This window comes from Microtus oregoni, unplaced genomic scaffold, assembly GCF_018167655.1.
Source record: "Microtus oregoni isolate MIOR12 unplaced genomic scaffold, Mior012 000018F_ref0000195, whole genome shotgun sequence".
Classification (NCBI taxonomy): Eukaryota; Metazoa; Chordata; class Mammalia; order Rodentia; family Cricetidae; genus Microtus; species Microtus oregoni.
This window is the reverse complement of record NW_024543077.1, coordinates 22,021,490-22,044,647: the sequence shown is the minus strand read 5'-3', so window position 1 is coordinate 22,044,647 and position 23,158 is coordinate 22,021,490. Positions and strand designations below refer to the sequence as shown.

At 39.9% G+C, this 23,158-nt stretch overlaps 1 protein-coding gene and 2 pseudogenes across 1 annotated transcript; all 3 read right to left on the bottom strand.

Moving 5' to 3' along the window:
• Window positions 1–553: 553 nt before the first annotated feature.
• LOC121459140 lies at window positions 554–2,652 on the bottom strand (annotated as a pseudogene).
• Window positions 2,653–13,797: 11,145 nt separating this feature from the next.
• LOC121458687 lies at window positions 13,798–21,006 on the bottom strand (annotated as a pseudogene).
• Window positions 21,007–21,187: 181 nt separating this feature from the next.
• On the bottom strand, window positions 21,188–21,535 carry LOC121458719 (zinc finger protein 120-like; the record flags this gene model as incomplete). Its single annotated transcript, XM_041668025.1, has 1 exon — window positions 21,188–21,535. A coding segment is annotated over one exon (348 nt), but the record flags the coding sequence as incomplete, so codon positions are not given.
• Between the last annotated feature and the right edge of the window lie 1,623 nt (window positions 21,536–23,158).

Here is a 23,158-nt window from a genome sequence, read left to right as displayed (position 1 = left end):
TGTAATGTGGATTAACATATATTGTGCTGTAAGTAAAATTTGTACATATTAATCATTGAATTAACGATATCTTTTTTCTATGTCTCTCTGTGTGTGTGTGCATATGTGCATGCATGCACGCATGTGGATGTGTGCATGTGTGAATGTATTTCATGTATTCCAGGCTGATCTCAACCTTACTTTGTGCTTGTGGAGTTTCTTTAACTTCTAATCTCTTCATCTCTGTCTCCTAAGTATGAGAATTATAGTTATGCACCACGATGCTATACATGTGCCCTTCATTTTTTCCTAAACTAGATTCCTAGTGATGGCAGAGAAGGATGAAAAGATCTGACATTTAAGGTCGTCTGTTCATTTCGCAATTACTGTTTAAGAAGTTTATATTGATTTATTACCCCTTCCACTTCTTCTTTTTTTTTTTTTGCTTCAGCTGCTGTTTATTGACACTCAGGTGGGCACTATAGCAACAGGCCTGGAGATGCTGCACAGTAGAACGGAGGTGGAGAGTGCAGGGTGTGACCGCAGTGACAGCTGAGAAGTGCACAACGAGCAGTGGGGGAGGCCAAAGCTGTTGGGGAAGCAAGTCCGGCCTGGGGGCCAGAGGTTATTATCTACACAGGAACCTGGGCCCCACGCCCTAAGCCCCTACTCTTGCTGTCTCCTGACTCCAGGCCAGGGCTGGGAGTTCTCTGGACAACTTTCTACAGGAGCAAAGTACACAAGAGATGTTGCTGCCCCTTTGTGATAAAGCCAGAGGGTTTCCAATTCTGCATTCCTCTGTCACCCCTGGTTTGGGTAGGGCCATATGATAGACAGACAGCTGGGCTCTATTCCATGTTTCAGCAACAGTAATTTTCCGGGGTGTCCCAGCCCACCAGCGCCACACTCTGGCCCAGAGTGAGCACTACAAGCGTTACTGGCCTAATGGATGGGATGGGGGAGGGGATGGGACAGGGGCTAGAAGAGGGGCTCCAGAGGGCCATCAAGGCACAGGCACTACACGCATGGTGTTGGTGAAGCCAGAGCCAGGGCACCACCCAGTCAGCACAATGACCACATCTCCCTTCTTGAAGAAGCCTCGGGCCTTGCCAACATTCATGGCCAAATTCACACGGAGGTCTACATCCTCAGCCCAGGCGTCCTGCACTGCATCCTTACACAGCACAGGGAAGATGCCTCGGTACAAATGGGCCTGGCGAGCTGTCTGGGGATTGCGCGTCACAGCAATGATGGGCGCACGCGGGCGGTACCTGGCCACCTGGTGAGCACTCCTGCCAGACTTGGTGAGCACGATAATGGCCCCACTGCACCACTTGAAAGAGGCCTCCACAGCACCCACGGCAGCAGCTTCTGTGGGGTCGCTGGTGATAGGCGCCAGACGGCGGAGTTCCTCGAATAACTGCAGGTGGTAGATGGCAGCCTCTGCCTCACGGGCAATCAGGTGCTGCATGCGAACGGCTTCCAGAGGGTAGTCCCCTTTGGCGGTCTCTCCAGACAGCATGATGCAGTCTGCTCCATCTAGGACTGCATTGGCCACATCACTGCCCTCAGCACGGGTGGGGCGGGGCTTCTTGATCATGCTCTCCAGCATCTGTGTGGCGCAGATGACTGGCTTCCCAGCTCGGTTGCATCATCCAATCATCACCTTCTGAGCCAGGAAGACCTTCTCTGCAGGAATCTCAATGCCCAAATCGCCACGTGCCACCATGATCCCATCACTGGCCTCCAAAATCTCATCAAACCTGCGGACGCCTTCGTGGTTCTCGATTTTGCTGATGATCTTGATGTTCTTGCCCTTCTCTCCCAGGACCTTCCTAACCTCGTGCACATCAGCTGCCTTGCGGATGAAAGACGCAAACACCATGTCTACATCCTGCTCCACCCCAAACTTCAGGTCCTGGATGTCCTTTTCTGACACAGCAGGGAGGTCCACAGCGGCTCCGGGGAGGTTCACCCCCTTCTTGCTGCCCAAGGAACCACCATTCTCCACCTCTGTTATCAGGAAGTCAGTGCCTTTCTCCTTCACCTGCAGTGAAATGAGCCCATCGTCTACGTAGATCTTGCTGCCCACTTCCACCACCTTACAGATGTTCTTATAGTCCAGCCACAGGGTGTTCTCGTCACACTTTTCCATGTAGGCATTGTCCAGGGTGATCTTCAGGGTAGCTCCCTTCTTCAGCTCCACTTCTGCAGTGCCGCTCCCTTTGATGATCTCAGGCCCCTTTGTGTCCAGAGCCACGGCAACAGGCCGGTATAGAATGGGATCAGAGGCGAAGCTTTCTGTGGCTGCACGCACGTTCTTGATAGTTTCCGCATGGTACTCATGAGTTCCATGAGAGAAATTGAGACGAGCCACATTCATTCCCGACTTGATCATCTCCTTCAGCATCTCCACAGACCGGGAAGCAGGACCAATGGTACAAATGATGCCAGTGTTGCGGGCCGTGATGGGTGCGGAGTCAATGTCCAGGCGGTACATATGTTCCAAGAAGGTGTCAGCCATGGCCGCATGCAGCTGCTGGGTTTGAATGAAGGCAGTCCCTGCTTCGCTGTGTGGCTTCGGCATGGTTCCTGAGGTCCTCGGGCGTACTCCGAATCCTGCAACGATACCCAAGACGGACGACGGAAGGGTCGAGACGAGTCTCTGCTGTGCCCCCCTTCCACTTCTTAGTTAACAATAAGCACATGATCCAGAAAAGCCGATTCACTAAGTGTGTAAGGGAAGATGGTATCTTGTAAGAGACTGAATAAAAAGTAGCATAGCCACACTGCTGCCCCTAATCGTGCATGCTCAGAAGATATCTATGAGCAGTGGTATCTTCCCCTTGGGACACTGTGTGTATCAACTACAGTGGGGGAGATTCAGTCCAGCATTGCTACCAATCCCTTGGGGAGATCTCTACTTAGGAACCACCACTTGGGTAAAATTAAATCCTTGGCTATACAAGAGAAAACCATTTTCACCAAAATTCAAAAAGACATAGAGGGAAAAAGTATGTATAACTAAGATAGATACAACATAGAGAGAGATACTGTGCTTAGGTGTCCTTACAATAGATGCTTAAATATTTGTCAGATAGCTTAATGGATGTAATTCATAGTTGGGTATAGTGGTATATGCCTTTAATCCCCGAAGTTTGAGGCATCTGTCTCTGGTGGCAGCTACATGGTTTCTCCTCTGACTCTGTCTACTCTTTCTATATATCAATTCATTAACTAATAAAAGCAACTGTATATTGAGGGACTTCCCATACCACAAAGGCAGGCTGACACTTGTCTACATAGTGAGTTCCAGACAAGCAATGGGCTACAAAAGTCCTTGTCTTAAAAAATAAAAAAATAATGTAATGTAATTTATAAAACTTAAAGATTTAGTACAAATTGAAAGCAGAAGTATACAAATTTAAAAATTACTTATTTATGCCTACACACACACACACACACACACACACACACACACACACACACACATATATATATATATATATATATATATATATATATGCACATCATATTTCTGCAGAGTCCGTGGAGGCCAAAGAGGGCAGTGGGTCACCTGGATCTATGTTGTGATCTGCTATGTGGGTGTGAATCCTCTGCAGAACAGTAAGTGCTCTTAACTGCTGAGTCATCCTTCCAGGTTTTATTCCTCATCGTCAGGTATTTCCTTTTTAAATGAAATTGTAAGGTGTATTAATTAGATTTAGAGATGATTATGGTATGCTAACACAGTAAAATGCAAGACATAGACATTCTGGCCCTAATTAAAGAGAGTTGTTGATTGTTTTGTAGTTAGGTTTTTATACATTTATTTTTATTCTGGCAACAAGGTTTCTCTGTGTAACCACTCTGGCTGTCCTGAATCTTTCTTTGTAGACCAGTCTGGTCTCAATCTCATTGAGATCTTTGTGCCTCTCCCTCCTGAATACAGGGATTGGAGGCATACAACCCCATTGCCCATCTTGAGTTCTTGATCATTTTGAACATTCTCTTTGAGATATCTTTAGAATGATACATACTGCCTCTGCAGAAAATCCGTGTTTTATCACTTGTGTCAAATTTTCTTGACTCTTAGTGAGGAAAATATACCAACTAGACCCCAAGGAGAGCAGCTTCTATCCCTTGCCCTGCTCCTTTATTTCCTTGCTATTTCTAGCCTGCCTCACTGAGTCCCAGTGGACAGAGGCCAACACAAAAGGGCAGACAGAGTGCTTTTGAGGGGCTGTGGTGGCCTGGAGTCAGCTAGCAGGAGGGCCACACAGATGTTTTGCATTCAATACACTGACTGTACCTCAAGCAGCTTCTGTCCCAAACAGCAATTGCAACTCCACACATATCAGCAGCAGTTTATGCTATGGGATACAGTGAGGAAGGAATTTTGTTCCCTCAGACACTGGCCTCAGACTCACAGAGATATGAGATAGGGGATCCCAACAAGACACTAAGAAAATCTATATCTAAATCTCTTATCCTTCTATTGAACTCAGGATTTAAATGTTGAGGGAAATTCCTGCTGGCTCAGAAAGGTTGAATAACAAGTTCCTAATGTGTCCTTGTTGTTGGCATTTATGAAAAATGGAGTGTCCCCACTTAAAAACTCTCACTAGACTTAGTTTCTCCCTACAGCTTCCTGTCAGATGGTTGCTGATGTTGCCTGTTAACCACAGGTTAATTTTATTTAATCATAAAATGTAAAACATGCTTGCATCATTAAAAAGGCAGCAAAAAGTGTAGTGCACCTTTACACAGTGAAAATAATTTTCTACAACAGCAGACCACTATTAGACATGGGACCACTATTGCTGGTGGGAATGCAATCTTGTGCAACCACTGTGGAAGTCAGTGTTTCGGTTTCTCAGGAAATTCGGGATCAACCTACCCCTGGACCCAGCAATACCACTCTTGGGAATATACCCAAGAGATGCCCTATCATATGACAAAAACATTTGTTCAACTATGGTCATATCAGTATTATATGTAATAGCCAGAACCTGGAAACAACCTAGATGCCCTTCAATGGAAGAATGGATGAAGAAAGTATGGAATATATACACATTAGAGTACTACGCTGCGGTAAACAACAATGACTTCTCGAATTTTGCATGCAAATGGATGGAAATAGAAAGCACTATCCTGAGTGAGGTATCCCAGACCCAAAAAGGTGAACATGGGATGTACTCACTCATAATTGGTTTCTAGCCATAAATAAGGGTCACAGAGACTACAATTGTTGAACCTAAAGAAGCTAAATAAGAAGGTGAACCCAAAGAAAAACATATAGTTATCCTCTTGGCTATGGGAAGTAGACAAAATTGCCGGGGAGAAAATTGGGTTCTTGGGGGTGGGGTGAGATGGGGGTAAGGGGAGATGGGGAGAGAAAAGTGAGAAGGGAAGGAGGGGGGGAACTTGGGGAAACAGGAGGATTGGGAAAAAGGAAGGATGGACAAGGGAGCATGGAACCACAATTCTTAGTTAAGGGAGACACCTTAGGGTTGGCAAGAGACTTGACCCTAGAGTGGATCCCAGGAGCCCATGGTGATGTCCCCAGTTAGTCCCTTGGGCAGCTGAGGATAGGGAACCTGAAATGACCCTATCCTATAGCAATACTGACGAATATCATGCATACCACCATAGAACCTTCATCTGGTGATGGATGGAGATAGAGACAGAGACCCACACTGGAGCACTGGACTGACCTCCCAAGGTCCCAATGAGGAGTGGAAGGAGGGAGAACATGAGCAAGGAAGTCAGGACCACGAGGGGTGTACCCATCCACTGAGACAATGGGGCTAATCTATTGTGAGCTCACCAAGGCCAGCTCAACTGTGACTGAAAAAACATGGGATAAAACTGGACTCTCTGAACATGGCGAACAATGAGGGATGATGAGAAGCCAAGGACAATGGCACCAGGTTTTGACCCTACTTCATGTTCTTGCTTTGTGGGAGCCTAGCCAGTTTGGTTGTTCACCTTCCTGGACATGGACAGAGGGGGGCGGACCTTGGACTTTCCACAGGACAGGGAACCCTGACTGCTCTATGGACTGGAGAGGAAGGGGGGAGGAGTTTGGGGGAGGGGGAGAAGGTTGGGAGGAGTGGGAGGGAAATGGGAGGCTGGGAGGAGATGGATAGTTTTTTTTCCTTTTCTCAATAAAAAAAGAAAAAAATGTAAAACATGTTTGCATAATTAAAAAGGCAGCAAAAAATGTAGTGCACCTTTACACAGTGAAAATAATTTTCCACAACAGCAGACCACTGTTGGAGGTCAGACCTCACTCCATATGGTGTGGATGATGTGTAAATAGAGACTGTACTTTTGTTTCCTGACCTCCCAGGCTTGAATAATCACACAAAACTATATTAGTTACAACACTACTTTGTCAACAGCACAGGCATATTGCTATATAGTTCTTACATCTTAAATTAACCCATTTCTGTTATTTTATATTTTACTATGAGGGTCATGGTTTCTTACTTCACATCATGACTCTTGGGTGGCTACATAGCATCTGCATGACTCTGCCTTCTTTCTGCCCCCATTCAATTTAGCTTTCCAAACTAGCTATAGTCTGCCCTGCCATAAGCCAAAAAAGATTCTTTATTAAACAGTGGTAATAAAGCATATTCTTACCATACAGAAGGGAATCCCAAATCAATGATGCCTACCATTGAGGCTTGTGTGCATAGGGAGTGCAGACCCTCAGTGTCTCTGAAGCTCCAACTGCTCATAAGGTCTCAGAAAGGGACCCTAGGGAGGTTGGGCAGCTACCTAGGATAGAGCACAATGATAACATGATGGCAGGTAGAACAAGCCCCCTCAGATGAATCAGGAATACTGAAAGGTGCAGTTGTTGGGTGGGGTTGAAGAGGAACCCCAGCTTAATGTTGTTCAGGGTGTTTGGCGTCCTCTGACCAGACAGGTCTGGATTCTTGTGATTTTTGACAGACCTAACTTCAACCTCTGGCGACATCTCCCGGAGGTCTAAGTCTTGCCTAAACTGTAAGAAATTCATCCAGCTCTGTTCATACTCGGGGAGAACACCATGCTGCCATGAATGTGTCTACATAATCATGTTCATATATGTACTACATAAAGGTATAAAAGGACTGGAATTGAGCCAGACTAGATATTAGAAAAGTAGGATTATTGTTCCCTGATCTTGGTATAATATTACAAACCAATGGGTAGAACAGAGACAGCAAACTCCATTGGAACAGGTACAGGGGAGTAACTGAAGAGTGAGTGAACCAGGGCCAGAGCCCACTGAGGGTCTGGACATAAATCTGGGACCTTCAAGGGAGTAGACCTAAGCCAGACCAGGACCCCTGTTTGTCTTGGTGTGAGTCTAGGACCTCCAAGGAAATGGTTCTGAGCCAGGACCTCTGCCACTCTGAGACTGAATCTGGGACCTCTGAGGGATTAAGCAGAACCAGAGATCTCTGCAGAGCCAAGTGTCAGTCATGGACCTTAGAGGGAAAAATGCTGATCCAGGACCTCTGTTGCTCAGGGCCTTGGTCAGGGCCATCAAAGGGAATAGACAGGAAACTGAAACCTCTTCAGGTCCAAGTGTGAATCTGAGAACTCTGAGGGAGTAAGACTGAGCCAGGTCTTCTACTGTTCTGGGCGCACTTGAGCCTGGGAATTCTGAAGCAATAGACCAAAGGCAAAGATATTTGCAAGACCAACTCCAAGCCAGGGACTTCTGCAGGAGGAAATCCAGACCAAAATTTACAGAAACAGGTCAAAGCTGGTAACCTAGGCCAAAGTAGTCCTGAGACAGCAAACTCCAAGTGAGCAGAGCAAAGCCCAGGAATGTTGAGCTATCTCTAGGAACACAGGATAACCAATGGGGTAACTAGAACTATAGTACTGATAGTACCACAAAACAATCATCTGAGCTTTGGATTCATGGACACCTAGAATATTAATCAATAGAATCTCAGACAGCTGCAACATGCACCTAAGAGTGGAATAAAAGAGTACAAAAGGTAAAACCATATGCAACACCACAAAGAGCAATAAAACACCAGGAAAACCTAAAGAACCTTCAACAGCAAGACTTGAACAACAAAATATAGATGAAGCAGAAGAAAGTGACCTAAAAAATAAATTCAAGAGTTTGTAACTCATAAAAAGGAAATGAGAAATTCCCCCAAAGAATTGGAGGGAAAGGCAAAAAAAATTGGAACACATCATCAAATCCCTTAAAGGAATCCAAGAAAAAGCAATCAACCATATGAAAGAAACTATTCAAGACTTGAAAACTAAAATAGAGACAATAAAAAAAACACAGACTGAGGGGATTATAGAAAAAGAAATAATGAGAAAATGATCAGGAACCACAAACACAATCATGAATAACAGTATATAAGACATGGAAGAGAGAAGCTCAAGCACTGAAGATATAATACAGGAAAAAAACTCATCAGTTAAATAAAATATTAAATGTATCAAAAGCTTAACCCAAAGTATCCAGGAAATATGAGACACCATGAAAAGGCCAAATCAAAGAATAATAAAAATAGAAAAAGAAGCTCAACTCAAAAACACACAAAATATATTTAACAAAATCATAGAAGAAAACTTTCTCAACTTAAAGAAATATATACCTATGAAGATAAAAGAAGTTTACAGAACACCAAATAGACTGGATCCATAAAAAGTCCCTTCAACACATAATAATCAAAACATTAACATATAGAGTCAAGAAGGAATATTAAGAGCTGCAAAGGAAAATGGCCAAGTACCATATAATGGTAGACCTATCAGAATTATACCTGACTCCTCATTGGAGACAGTGAAAGCCAGAAGGTCATGATCAAACATTATACAGACATTACGAGACCACAAATGCCAGCCCAGACTACTATACCTAATAAAACTTTCAATTACCATAGAAGGAAAAAAACAAGACATTCCATGAAAACAGTAGATTTAACCAGTACCTAGCTACAAACTCAGCCCTACAAAAAATACTAAAAGGAAAACTCCAACTGAAGAAAATTGGCTTAACCAACAAAAACATAGACAATTGATGGTCACATAGTAGCAAATTCCAAAGGGGAAAATGCACAAGTTAACATCACCAACAATGAATACTAAAGTTAACAGGAGATAGCAATCACTGGTCATTAATATCCCTTAATGTAAATGGACTCAACTCACCTATAAAAAGACACAGGCTAACAGATTGCATGTGAATACACAATCCATTTTTCTTCTGCATACAAAAAACAACCACATCTCAACCTCAAAGACAGACACTGTCTCAGAGTAAAGGTTAGGAAAAAGGATTCCAATCAAATGGAAATAAGAAACATCAGGTGTAGCTATCCTAATATCTAACAAAATAGAATTCAAGCTAAAATCAATCAAAAGAGACAAAGAAGGTCATTTCATACTAGTCACAGGAAAAATCCATCAAGAGAAATCTCATTACTGAACATCTATGCCCCAAATGCAAGGGAACCCTGATATGTAAAAGAAACACTTCTAAAGCTTAAAACATACATTAAACTCCACACATTAATAGTGGAAAACTTCAATATTCCCCTCTCATCACTGGCCTGGTCAATCAGACAAAAAATGAACAGAGACATAAGAGAACTAACAGATATTATGACCCAAATGGACTTAACATACATCTACATAATATTCCATTCAAAACAAAAGAAAATACTTTCTTCTCAGCACCTGATGGAACTTATAGAAAAACTGACCACATACTCAAACCGAACCTCAACAAATACAAAAAAAAAATTGGAATACTACAATGTACTTTCTCATACTATCATGGTTTAAACTAGAAGTAAACAGCAATACAAATTTCAGATAACCTACAAACACAGGGAAATTAAGCAATGTTAACCTGAATCATCAATGAGTCAGGGAAATTAGAACTTCCTAAAATTCAATGAAAATGACCACACAACATACCCAAATTTATGGGACACAATGAAAGCAGTGTTAACAGGAAAGTTCATAGAATTAAATGCCTACATAAAGAAGCTGGAAAAATCCCACACTAGTGAATTAACAGAAAATTTAAAGTTTTGGAACAAAAAGAAGCAAACTCACCTAAGAGATCTAGATGGCAGGACATAATCAAATTAAGAGCTGAAATCAACAAAATTGAAACAAAGAAAAAATACAAAGAATCAATGAAATAAAGAGTAGGTTCTTCAAGAAAAAAATAAAATAGACAAACCTTTATCCAAATTAACAAAAGGTAGAGAGAGAATATCTAATTAACAAAAACAGAAATGAAAGGGGGACATAGCTGCAGACACAGAGGAAATACAGAGAATCACCAGGTCATATTTTGAAAACTTGTACTCCACAAAATTGGAAAACTTAAAGAAAATGGGCAACTTTCTGGATACATATCACTTACCAAAATTAAATCAAGACCAGATAAGCAAATTAAACACACCTATAATTGCTGAATAAATAGATATAGTCAAATAAAGTCTCCCAACAAAAAAAACCCAGGACCAGAGGGTTTCAGCTTAGAATTCTACAAGTCTTTCAAAGAACTAATACCAATATTCCTCACATTATTCCACACAATAGAAAAGTAAGGAAAATTGCCAAACTCTTTTTATGAGGCTACAATTACACTGATACTCCAACTACAGAAAGACATTATAAAGAAAGAGAATTACAGACCAATCTCACTAGTGAACATTGATGCAAAAACACCAAATAAAATACTGGCAAACCAAATCCAAGAACACATGAGAACCATTAGGCAGCATTATCATGTTGGCTTCATAACAGAGATGCAAGGATGGTTCAACATATGAAAATCTGTCAAAATAATCCACCATATAAAAAAACTGAAAAATAAAAACCACATGATCATCTCATTAGATGTCAAAAAAAGGTTTAGACAAAATACAACATCTCTTAATGATAACAATCTTGGAGAGAACAGGGACACAAGGAATATGCTAAACATAATAAAGGCAATATATAGCAAGACAACAGCCAACAACACACTATAATGGAGAGAAACTCTCAGTGATTCCACAGAAATCAAGAACGAGAAAAGATTGTCCACTCTCTCCATATCTATTCATCATATTTCTTAAGGTCCTAGCCAGAACAATAAGATACAAATGGGAAATCAAGGGAATACAATTTAGAAAAGAAGAAGTCAAACTCTCACTGTTTGTTGATGACATGATAGTTTACATAAGCAATCCCAAAAATTATGCCAAGGAACTTCTACAACTCATAAAGACTTTCATTCAGTAATGTAGCAGGAAACAAGATCAACTAAAAAAAATAATCAGTATCCCTCCTATACACAGACAATAAAATGTCTGGGGAAGAAATCAGAGGAATAACACCCTTCAAAATAACCACAAGTAGCATAAAATATCTCAGAATAACTCTAACCAAACAAGTGGAAGACTTGTATGACAGGAACTTTGAATCCTTGATGAAAGCAATTGAAGAAGACACCAGAAAGTGGAAAGATCTCCTATACTCTTGGGTAGGCAGAATTAACATAGTAAAAATGGCAACTTTACTAAGAGCAATCTACAGATTCAATGAGATGCTCATCAAAGTCTCAGCAAAATTCTTCACAGACCTCAAAAGAATGGTACTCAACATCATATAGAAAAGCAAAAATCCCAGGACAGCCAAAATAATCCTGTACAATAAAAGAACTTCTGGAGGAATCACAATCCCTGACTTCAAACTTTACTAAGGAGCTACAGTACTGAAAACTGTCTGGCACTGGCATAAGAACAGACAGGAAGATCAATGGAACTGAATCGAAGACCCAGATATTAATCCACACATATTCAAACACCTGATTTTTGACAAAGAAACAAAAAATATCAAATGGAAAAAAGAAAGCATATTTAAGAAATGGTGCTAACATAACTGGATATCAACATGTAGAAGAAGGAAAATAGACCATATCTATCACCATGCACAAAACTCGAGTCCAAAATGGATCCAAGACCTCAACATAAAGCCAGCCATACTGAACCTTATAGAAAAGAGAGTGGGAAGTACACTTGAAAGCAATGGCACAGGAGACCAGTTTTTAAATATAACCCCAGCAGCACAGACAATGAGAGAAACAATTAATAAATTGGACCTCTTGAAACTGAAAATCTTCTGTAAATCAAAGAACATGGTTAATAAGACAAAATGACAGCCTGCAGAATGGGAAAATATCTTCGCTAATCCCACATCATACAGTCTCCAGAATATACAAAGAACTCAAGAAATTGCTCATCAAAAGAACAAATGATCCAATAAAAAACTGAGCACAGAACTAAACAGAGAACTCTCAGTAGAGGAATGTAAAGTGACTGAAAGACACTTAAGGAAATGGTCAACATCCTTAGTTGTCAGAGAAATGCAAATCAAAACAACTCTGAGATTCCATCTTACACCAGTAAGAATGGCCAAGATCAAAAACACTGATGACAACTTATGCTGGAGAAGTTGTGGGGTAAAGGCAACACTCCTGCATTGCTGGTGGGAATGCAAGATAGTACAGCCCCTTTGGATGTCAGTACGGTGGTTTCTCAAAAAATTAGGAAACAACCTTCCTCAAGACCCAGTAATACCACTTTTGGCTATATAACCAAGGGATCCTCAAACATGCACAAGGACAAGTGCTCAACTATGTTCATAGCAGCATTGTTGGTCATAGCCAGAACATGGAAAGAACCTAAATGCCCTTTGACCAATGAATAGATAAGGAAAATGTGGTACATTTACATAATGGAGTACTACACAGCAGAAAAATAATAATGACAGCTTAAATTTTGGAGGAAAATGGATAGAGCTGGAAAACATTATTTCGTGTGAGGTAACCCAGACACAGAAAGACAATTATCACAGGGATTCACTCACAGGTAGTTTTTAAACATAAACCCAAGAAAACTAGCCTACAAACCACAATCCCAAAGAAATTACCCAAAAATGAGGACACTAAAAGAGACTTACACAGATCTAATCTACAGGAGAAGTAGAGAAAGACAGAATCTCCTGACCAAATTTAGATCAAGGTCCCATTGTGGACCTTGTGGGAAGGCTAAAGGGGGTAGGGAAGAGGCAGGGAGGAGAATAGAGAGAAATGTTGAATTCAATAAAAATCAATAAAAAATACATTCCTAAAAATGCCATCTGGCCATAAACAATATTAGAAACCAAGGATACAGGAGGGAGATAATGAGAGGAGAAAACTGCTTTGAGCCTAAAGGGAAAGAAAGTTCAAGTGTTCTTGAATGAGTGCTGATAATAACTGCCTCACAAGAAGAACACAAGAGTTTGTGGGGTAGGGAGTTTAGGGAAGATCGAAACTCACATTTGTCAATTGTGTGTGACTGAAAGTCTGGGAGAAGGCTAGGAACTAGGCAGGCAGTCAGGCAGGCAGCTGTGAGGTCCTGCTGATGAACATCTTTTTAAGAGCAGTGAGGAGCCCTTTGTGACTGTCAGTCAGGAAATGATGCACTCTTAAGTAGTACTTAAAATGGTACTCCCAGTGCCCACTGAGGACACATTAAGAAGGAAATACTAATGTCTAGTATCTATTTATTTTCTTGGTACTGGTCACACTATGTAGCACAGGATGACATTAATTTAACCATCAATCTGCTTTAGCCCCACACATGCTGGTATTATAGTTGTGAATGAAGGAACCTAGCGAAGGCTGAAGTCTTGAGATTAGATCACATTAAAATGCTGGACACTAGCTCAGACAAGTTCAGGACAGGAGAAAACTGGGGAGTCAGACTGACAGACTTAGTGAGACAGACTGTGTCTCTACAGTGGAGGTCCCCATAGTTCTATAATCTGCTCTGCATTGGTATTGGCATTTGATGACACAAACAGAAAGTCAAGATCCCTATCTTTGCAGATCACTTCCTGCTTGATGGGTGTGAAGTCCACAATGAAGAGGACTGTAAAGACCATGTTAGAGATATAACCATTTGTGTTCATAGGTTTCATGTACATGAAACATGATGATACTGTAACTATAGAAAAATAGGACCACAGCAAGGTGCTCCAAGCAGGTGGAAAAGCATTTGCAAGGCCTGCTGGCTGAGAGCACCTTTAGGAAGGTGACCAGGATTGGCATGTCAGAAAGGCTAATGAGGTACTTGAGTAGAGGTAACAGAAGGATGGCATCCACAAGGACAAAGTCATTTTTAACTGATATGTCACCACAGGCCAGCTTCAGCACACCCAGGACCTTGCAGGTGAACTTTCTAAATACTTGGTGGCCATACAATGACAGTCTCATGGCAATGACTGTTTCTGTCAACTACCTGATGACATAGAATACCCAGACGGCTCTTGGAGACATTGAGAAAAAGCTGTGGCTCATGTGCACAGGTACCTGAGTTGCTGACAAATAGCAAGGTAGTAATCACAGGCTGTGATGACAAGCAGCAGGCATTCTGTGGAGCCTGTGGAAAGTCTCAGATGCATCTGGATGTCACAGCCATCAGAGAGATGGTCTTCTGGGATGACAGTAGGTGGAACAGCATCAGAGGCACAAAAGTAGATGTGTAGCAGATTGTCTAAATGGAAATATTACTCAGAAATTGTATATGGTGTGTGTAGGCAGGGATCAAACATACACACAGTCATGAAGGCAGTGTTCGGAGCAGGGTCACCAGGTTCATAACTGAGCACAGAGGAAAGAATAGATCTTCCAGGGATGAGTAGTCAGAAAATTCCTTCAAGATAAATGCAGAGACTTTTGTCCTGCTTCTGGTCTACATAATGCAGAGTTATGCCTGGATACACAGTAGAGTGGAAGGAGAGAGCATGCAGTGTATTGAGAACACAAAAAATTTTAAGGTCTTTTCCAACATGGATACACATTCTGTGACTTGAAGACAGTCTCCTCATCTTCTGTAGGTTACATCGCATCCATGTGACTAGTGAGGATAACATCCCTAAGAGGGTATTTATGGAAGTATCAATAGGCAGAATCACAGAGAGCCAAAGCTGAATGAGAAATAAAGGTCTTTACTGTAGGATTCTTAAAACGTTTCAATGGCTAATGTTTATTGGAAGCTCTCCAAAAGCAATGTAGACTATGCACTTCCAAACTTACCTGAAGTTACATCCACTTCACCTCTTATCCTATCACAGAGAAGTGACCTGAAAACAGCATTTGAGAGCTGGTAGCCTGGATAAGAGGTCCTAAAACTTACACACATACTGGAATTATTTGGAAGACTGTCAAAACACAGTGTGTGTTCCTTCTAGAGTTTCTGGCTTAGGGCAGATGTGTGCTGTTGCTGCTTTGATGGCATAGGAATGAATGTCTCTAAAGGTCCTGCTGACTTTGCTGCAGCCTCTAAGCCATGGCTTACACTGTTCTCACTATCTGGAATATTTTCATTTTTTCCTCACCTGTAGTAGCTGATCTGTCTCTTCTGGTTCTGTTTGTCACACTGTATGCTTTATATCTCAGGAAGGGGGCAGATACTGACCTGTAAACCTGTGAGGAGGCACACCCCCAGAGAGATAATCTGTTAGGTGCTTTGTATGGGCTACAGCTTTATAAGATGTCCTTTTGTGTTTCCATCTCTACTTAAGAATCAGAAATGGTTTTAGAATTAGACAATGTCTATCCTTCTCTAAATCCAAGCATGATGTTAAAAGAAAAATTCAAAACTCTGTCTCATGTCAACAGTCTTCTGGTATGGAACAGAAAGAAGATCAATTTTGAAGGAATATTTTACTTTCCTTCATGCCCATTTTGTCTTTATCTTATCTTTCAATGAATATATGTCTACATGAATAATGCTTACATTTTCATCAAAGAACAGCTTCCAAGAAGAAGACATTGGGGCCCCACAATGTCTCTACCTGGTTGATATGACAGCATGATGCTGATAGCACTACGAGACCAATTTATGGGTACAAGCTGCAGATATGGTGCACCTTCTTACAATGTTCTGGCCAGAATTCCAAATAAGAAATTCAGAAAAACCCTGTCAAATTCTCAGAAACCATTTGCAATTATCCAAAACAGCCATCTTGAAATTTAACCATCATTTTGCGTTTATAATATCCCATAGAAATAACATCGTCCCTGGAAGCAATTCTAGAAGATGCCATTCTCTCTCCCAACAAAGTTTGTCGTCACAGTCAGGAACAACATTTACGAGTTGATTATTACTAATATAGGATTGTCAGGAGCCATTTCAGGCTTCTCCTTTCTCACAGGGCATTGAAGTAAAAATCTTGAGACAGAAAACTTAAAGTTAGCCAAATCATTATGTGCTGATCGTGGAGACTCAAGCTCTGGAAAGTACCACAAAGTGTCTTCAGGGCTTGCTGCTATCACTAACAGCAGGTGTTCTAGCCACTGACCTTGCAACTGCCCTGCTTAGCTCTCAAACTGCCCCACTTAGTTGCCTAGCTACCAAGCCCCTCCTTCCCCTCCCCCTTTCCTGAGTTCCCCCTGCCCGAGTCCCTTTCTGAGGAGTATTTTAGGCATGAAACTTGCTTCAATAAACGGATTCCTTGACAAAATACTGCTTGGCATCCGTTTCTCTTTCCTCCCAAGTCTTTCAGATAGTGCCTCTTCAAGACCCTGGAGTAACTTAGGACCTGCTGGGTGGGTCATAGGATTGGGTGAAATGATGTACACCCAGAGATCTCAAAATGAGCGAAAATGGAATTGGATAATAGGTAGATTACTTACTCCTACTAATAAGTTTGTAATAGAAGGAATACTTGTGAAATATTTTTTATGGATTTACATTGGTATACTTTTGTATATTGACACAAATTCGAATTATATTTATTATATAGACTGTTTTGATTTTTGTTTAGAATATTTGTAACAACTATATAAGGTTACTATGTCAGATTGTATAAATGTATGATTCTACCTGTTTAAAACATATTTTTATTGATGCAATTTTATGATATATTTATCATATTGCATTATATTACTCTACCTCTGATCAAGATTTTTATACATTGTTTACATTTTGAAGTCATTGTCCTGCTTTACTGCATAGTTCTTTAAAGATTGTTTTATATTCTGATATGAAGTCTTATTCTTCAACACTGTGATGAGACTTTGGTTGATTGGTCAGTCAGTTGTCTGTCAACTACTACACTTTTTGGAAGCTGCTAGACTGCACTACCTGCCTACTCAAGTAATATTATTGCTCTTCTCAGGTCTTTGATGGGGTTGAAGATGAGATAATCATACTTACCATCCTCTTATGATCTAGTTAAGCCATTTCTACTACAACATGGACTCCTTAGGATAAAATGCTTATCAAACCATTAGGATGTATTCCTTCCTTAATATTGATTATGCTTATTGTAATTCTAACTTTAATTTTGACATCTTGTGTACAGAGTTTTGTATAGGGTTTGGAATTTCGTATTAAGTTAAATGGGTAGGTGCTGTGAGAGCTCCTTCAGTCAACAGCTTTAAAATATCAATGCACTTGGGCATGGTCTCTTACAGTATGAATGAATCTATAAAGGGTATAGTTGCTCTCTTGAATCCAGTTCTTGATTCTGGATGCTAGCTATATTGTATATGAGATCCATTGCTCTGTAGGTGCTCATCTGACCTATAAAAGCCCAAGGTATTCTTACACTCTAACTTGGTGTTTTCAGAAGTCAAAGATTCAATTAGTACTCACATAGTTCAGGGTCTGTCACTCTGACTTGTACAGCCTTCAAAATTCATCATTAAAACATGAACTCAGTGTTACATGATGAACTTAGAATGAATGCAGCTACATTAGGTAAAATCAAGCACTTCCGTCTCAAATGTTTCATGTGTGATTATTGGTTTGGGAAGATTGGGAGATATGGTATAAATCTTTAATTTTCTTTTGGAAAATGTGTGGATTGTTTTTAATTAAATATCATAAATCAGTCTGCCTTAGCAAGAGGAAGTATTTCATTCAGCTACAAAACTAAGAAAAGTTCCATATTTCAGCTATTCATTTTATACTATCACTTTGTTTAATTCACCCACAAACGGCTGTGAATCAAGGATTTTTTAATTGTTTTTTATTCAACTATATTTATCCACTATTCACCCTTCCTCCCCCATCCCATTGTCCCATGATTCACATGTTCCAAATTTACTAAGATCTTGTCTTTCTCTATGTCCTATATAGAATAGATTTATGTATGTCTCTGTTTGTTTCCTCTTTGTTGTATATGTTCTGGGCATTGTGAATTGTAGGCTGACTGTCCCCTGTTTTATATTGAAAAGCCACTTAGGAGTGAGTACATATATTTTTTCTTTCTGGTTCTGGGTTAACTCACTCTTTTATGATGTTTTCTAGGTCCATAAATTTGCACATAAATTTCAAGATGTAATTGTTTTTATCCACTCTGTAGTACTCTACTGTGTAAGTATACCGCAATTTCTTTTTCCATTCTTCTGAGGAGGGGTTGTTTTCAGGTTCTGGCTCTGACAATATTGCTGTGAACACAGTTGAGCATTTGTCCTTGTGGTATGATTAAGCATCCATTGAGTACATATCCAAAGGGCATGACTGGGTTTTATGATAAGTTGTTTCCTAATTTTCTTTCATTTTTTTTAATTTTTGGTTTTCTAAGACACGGTTTCTCTTGAGCTTTGGAGCCTGTCCTGGAACTAGCTCTTGTAGACCTGGTTGGCCTTGAAGTCACAGAGATCTATCTCTGGCCCCCAATGTGCAGGGATTAAAGCCATGCCTCACAACCCGGCAGGTGACTTTCTAATTTACGGAATAACCATACTGATATCCAAAGTAGCTGACTCAGTTTGTAACCCCATCAAAAATGCAGGAGTGTTCCCTTAACTCCACATCCTCTCCAGCTTAAGTTGTCATCAGTGTTTTGATCATGCCTATTGTTACAGATGTAAGAGGGAATCTCAAATTTGTTTAGATTTTCATTTCTCTAATGACTAAGGAGTTTGGAAATTTCCTTAAGTGTCTCTCAGTCATTTTAGATTCATATGTTAAAAGATTTTTTTTTAGGTCTGTACTCCATTTTTATTGGAGTACTCCATTTTTTATTTGATGATCAATTATTTAAGTTCTTTGTATGTTCTAAAGATCAGTCTTCTATCCAATGTGGTTTAGGTGAATATCTTTTCCCATACTACAGGCTGCCTTTTTTTGTATTGTTGATCATGTCCTTTGTTTTACAGAAACTTTTGCTTCAGGAAATCTCATTTATAATTTTTCTCAGTGTCTGTGATGCCTGGGGTTATAATTTGAAAGTGGTCCTCTTTACCAGTGTGTTCAAGTGTACTTCCAACATTCTGTTTTATGTAGTTCAGTGTGTTTGTCTTTATGTTGTAGTCTTTGATCCATTGGGACTTGAGTTTTGTTCATGATGATAGATGTGGATCTACTTTCATTCTTCCCCACATTGATATTCAGTGATGCCATCACCATTTGTTAAATATGTTTTCTCCATTTTATATTTTTTGTTGTTTTGTCAAAAATCAGGTGTAGTAGGTGAGTGGAGTGATGTCTGGGTCTTAAAATCAGTTCCATTAGTCCTCCTATCTGTTTTTGTGCCAACACCAGGCTCTCTTCAGTACTGCAGCTCTGCAGTCATCTAAAGAAGTCAGGGAATGTGATGCCTGCAGAAATTATTTTTTATGTAGGATTGTTTTGGTTATCCCGCATTTTTTTGGCTTTTATATATGAAGTTGGGTGTTTTTATTTTGAGATCTGTGAAGAATTTTTCTGATATTTACATGGGAATGGTAGTGAGCCTGTAGATTGCTATGTTGATTTCTACCTAACAAGGGCAAAGGACATCTTCCCATTTTCTGGTGTCTTCTTCAAAGATTTAATGTTCTTTTCCAACAGTCCTTTCACTTCTTTAGTTGGTAATTCCATAATATTTTATATTATTTGCGGCTACTGTTAAGAGTGATGTTTCCATCATTTATTACTTCAAACCATCTTTCCTTTTCAGAAAATATTCCTTGTAACCACCTTCTATCTACCTTCCTGATGACCACTCCCAATCTTCTGATAACTATAATTATATTCCCAACTTCTAAGGATACTTTTATACAAAACCTACAAGTAAGCGTATGAGTGATTTGACTCTTGATGCCTCTCATATTTCAGTTAATGATATCCTTTGAGCTTAATAACATTGTTCAAACTTTTTAGGATTTTATGGTTCTGGTTTGAGAACCAAGTTGTGTTTTTCTTTCACTGGGCCTTTTAATGTTTTGGCTGTTTTCAGGGAGATGTTGTTTCATTATCTAGTTCTGGATTCAGAGACAAAGTTCTTTCCTTTGGCTCTGGTTTGAAGACCAAAGTTGGAATACCCTTCCTGTAACTGAAAAGGATTTATCCATTACTTTGCTGGTTCAAACTAAAATAAAGAGAGTTATAATGATGCATGAACAAATTGTTGACATTTTCAAACTTTTTTGTACACAATAACTGATTTTTGTTAACTGACTGTAAGTGGCTTGACAGCTAAAAGAACAATTTAAAAGAAGCACCCAGCTTTTTCATCAGGTCCAAAAGATTATGATAATATGCACAAGCTTTCTGAGATGACTACACACTAAGTCTTACTCTTATATAAAACACAAAACATTATGACACTGAATTCATTTATAGTTTCACTACAGTATGATTTTTTTCTCATATTTTTGAAAAGTATCCAAATTATCTTCAGGGTTTCTCTACAGAAGGGCTCATATTATGTATTTGGAGATAATTGTGAAAAAGAATTTACCACATTCCATTCACAGGTATCTCTAGAGTATGTTACATTTTAAGCCTTTGAAGAGTACAGGGGTCTGCAAAGGCCTTATCACACTGATATCATTCATAGGGTTTCTCTCCAGTATATGTCCTTCTATACATTTGAGAGCACCATGTTGAGCAAAGGCCTTAACACACTGATTACATTCATAGAGTTTCTATCCAGTATGTGCTCTTTTATGCCTTTGAAGATGACTGAGAAGGGCAAAGGCCTTACCACACTGGGTATATTCATAGGGTTCCTCTCAAGTATGTGTTCTTTTATGGCTTTGAAAATTACTGTGGTGTGCAAAGGCCTTACCACACTGATTACATTCATGAGGTTTCTCTCCAGTGTGTGATCTTTTATGCCTTTTAAGATCACTGTGACATGCAAAGGCCTTATCACAGTGATTACATTCATAGGGTTTCTCTCCAGTATGTGTTCTTTTATGCACTTGAAGATTACTGTGTCGTGCAAAGGCCTTACCACACTGATTACATTCATAGGGTTTCTCTCCAGTATGTGTTCTTTTATGCCTTTGAAGATGACTGAGACGTGCAAAGGCCTTACCACACTGATTACAATCATAGGGTTTCTCTCCAGTATGTGTTCTTTTATGTGTTTGAAGAACACTGTTTTGAGAAAAGGCCTTACCACACTGATTACATTCATAGGGTTTCTCTCCAGTATGTGTTTTTTTATGTGTTTGAAGAACACTGTTTTGAGAAAAGGCCTTACCACACTGATTACATTCATAGGGTTTCTCTCCAGTATGTGTTCTTTTATGCACTTGAAGATTACTGTGTCGTGTAAAGGCCTTACCACACTGATTACAATCATAAGGTTTCTCTCCAGTATGTGTTCTTTTATGTCTTTGAAGATCACTGTGCCATGCAAAGGCCTTACCACACAGATTACATTCATAGTGTTTCTCGCCAGTATGTGTTCTTTTATGGCTTTGAAGGTGACTGTGTTGTGCAAAGGCCTTACCACACTGGTTACATTCATAGCGTTTCTCTCCAGTATGTGTTCTTTTATGTGTTTGAAGAACACTGTTTTGAGAAAAGGCCTTACCACACTGATTACATTCATAGGGTTTCTCTCCAGTATGTGTTCTTTTATGGCTTTGAAGGTGACTGTGTTGTGCAAAGGCCTTACCACACTGGTTACATTCATAGCGTTTCTCTCCAGTATGTGTTCTTTTATGGCTTTGAAGATTACTGTAGTGTGCAAAGGCCTTACCACACCGATTATATTCAAATGTTTTCTCTCCAGTTCGTGTTCTTCTACGCAATTGAAGATGAATATGACGTGCAAAGGCCTTACCACACTCATTATATTCATATGGTTTTTCTCCAGTTTGTATTCTTTTATGTGTTTGGAAAACAGTACATTGAGTAATGTCTTTACCACACTGATTATATTCATAGGGTGTCTCTCTAGTATATATTCTTTTAATCTTTTGAAGATGGCTCTGATCAGCAAAGACCTTACCATGCAGATTACATTCATATGTTTTCTCTCCAGTATGTTTTCGTTTATGACTTTGATGAGTTACATACAGAAAGTCTTTATTATCTTGAACATATTCATAGGGTTTCTCTCCACTGTGTGTTCTCTTATGCATTTCACGATGATTGTGACAAGAAAAGACTTCATCACATTGCTTAATTTCACAGCATTTTTCTCCACTATGTGTTTTTTCATTCCTTAGAAGATGAGTGTTATAAGACAAGACTTTACCACAGTGAGAATATACTGAAAACTTTTCTCCAGTTTGATTTCTTTCAATCCTGCAAGCAAAATTTACACATGTAAAAGCTTTACCACATTCAATGCAGTTGAACCTTATACCTATATGAATTAACTTCATATTTTTTCAAATTGTAAAAAGGAATCTAATATCAAGGTTTTATAGCTTTGTTTAAAATCATGTTTTGTTCTCTCATTGGGGGTCATTTTACATCTAGAAAAAATTTTTGTGATGATAAATTCCATTGTGTCATGGTTTATCTTTTCATCTATAACACTACCTATATTTTTCTAGGGTATATTTTACATTTTTGAAGAGAACTGCATATACTGAGTGCTTTACCTGTTGTAATAAGAGCGGCGGGCTACGTTCCTGGCACCCACCCACTCATATTATGACAGAGTGGCTCTCTAACGTGATGGACTACATCCACTTAAAAACCTGAGAGGTCTTTAGAAAAGGGAGAGAGTTTAATACAGCTTTGGCTTTTTGTGGGTGGCTTGCCACAAAGAAGTTTTCCTGACTCAGCAGCAGGAAAAAACTGGCTGTTTTAAAATGCTGGCTTTCTGGGCTGTGCCGCCATCACCATATCTGTCTGGCTCCTGCTGGAGACAGAGCTTTTGAATGGAGCATTTGGAGTAAAGTGGTACA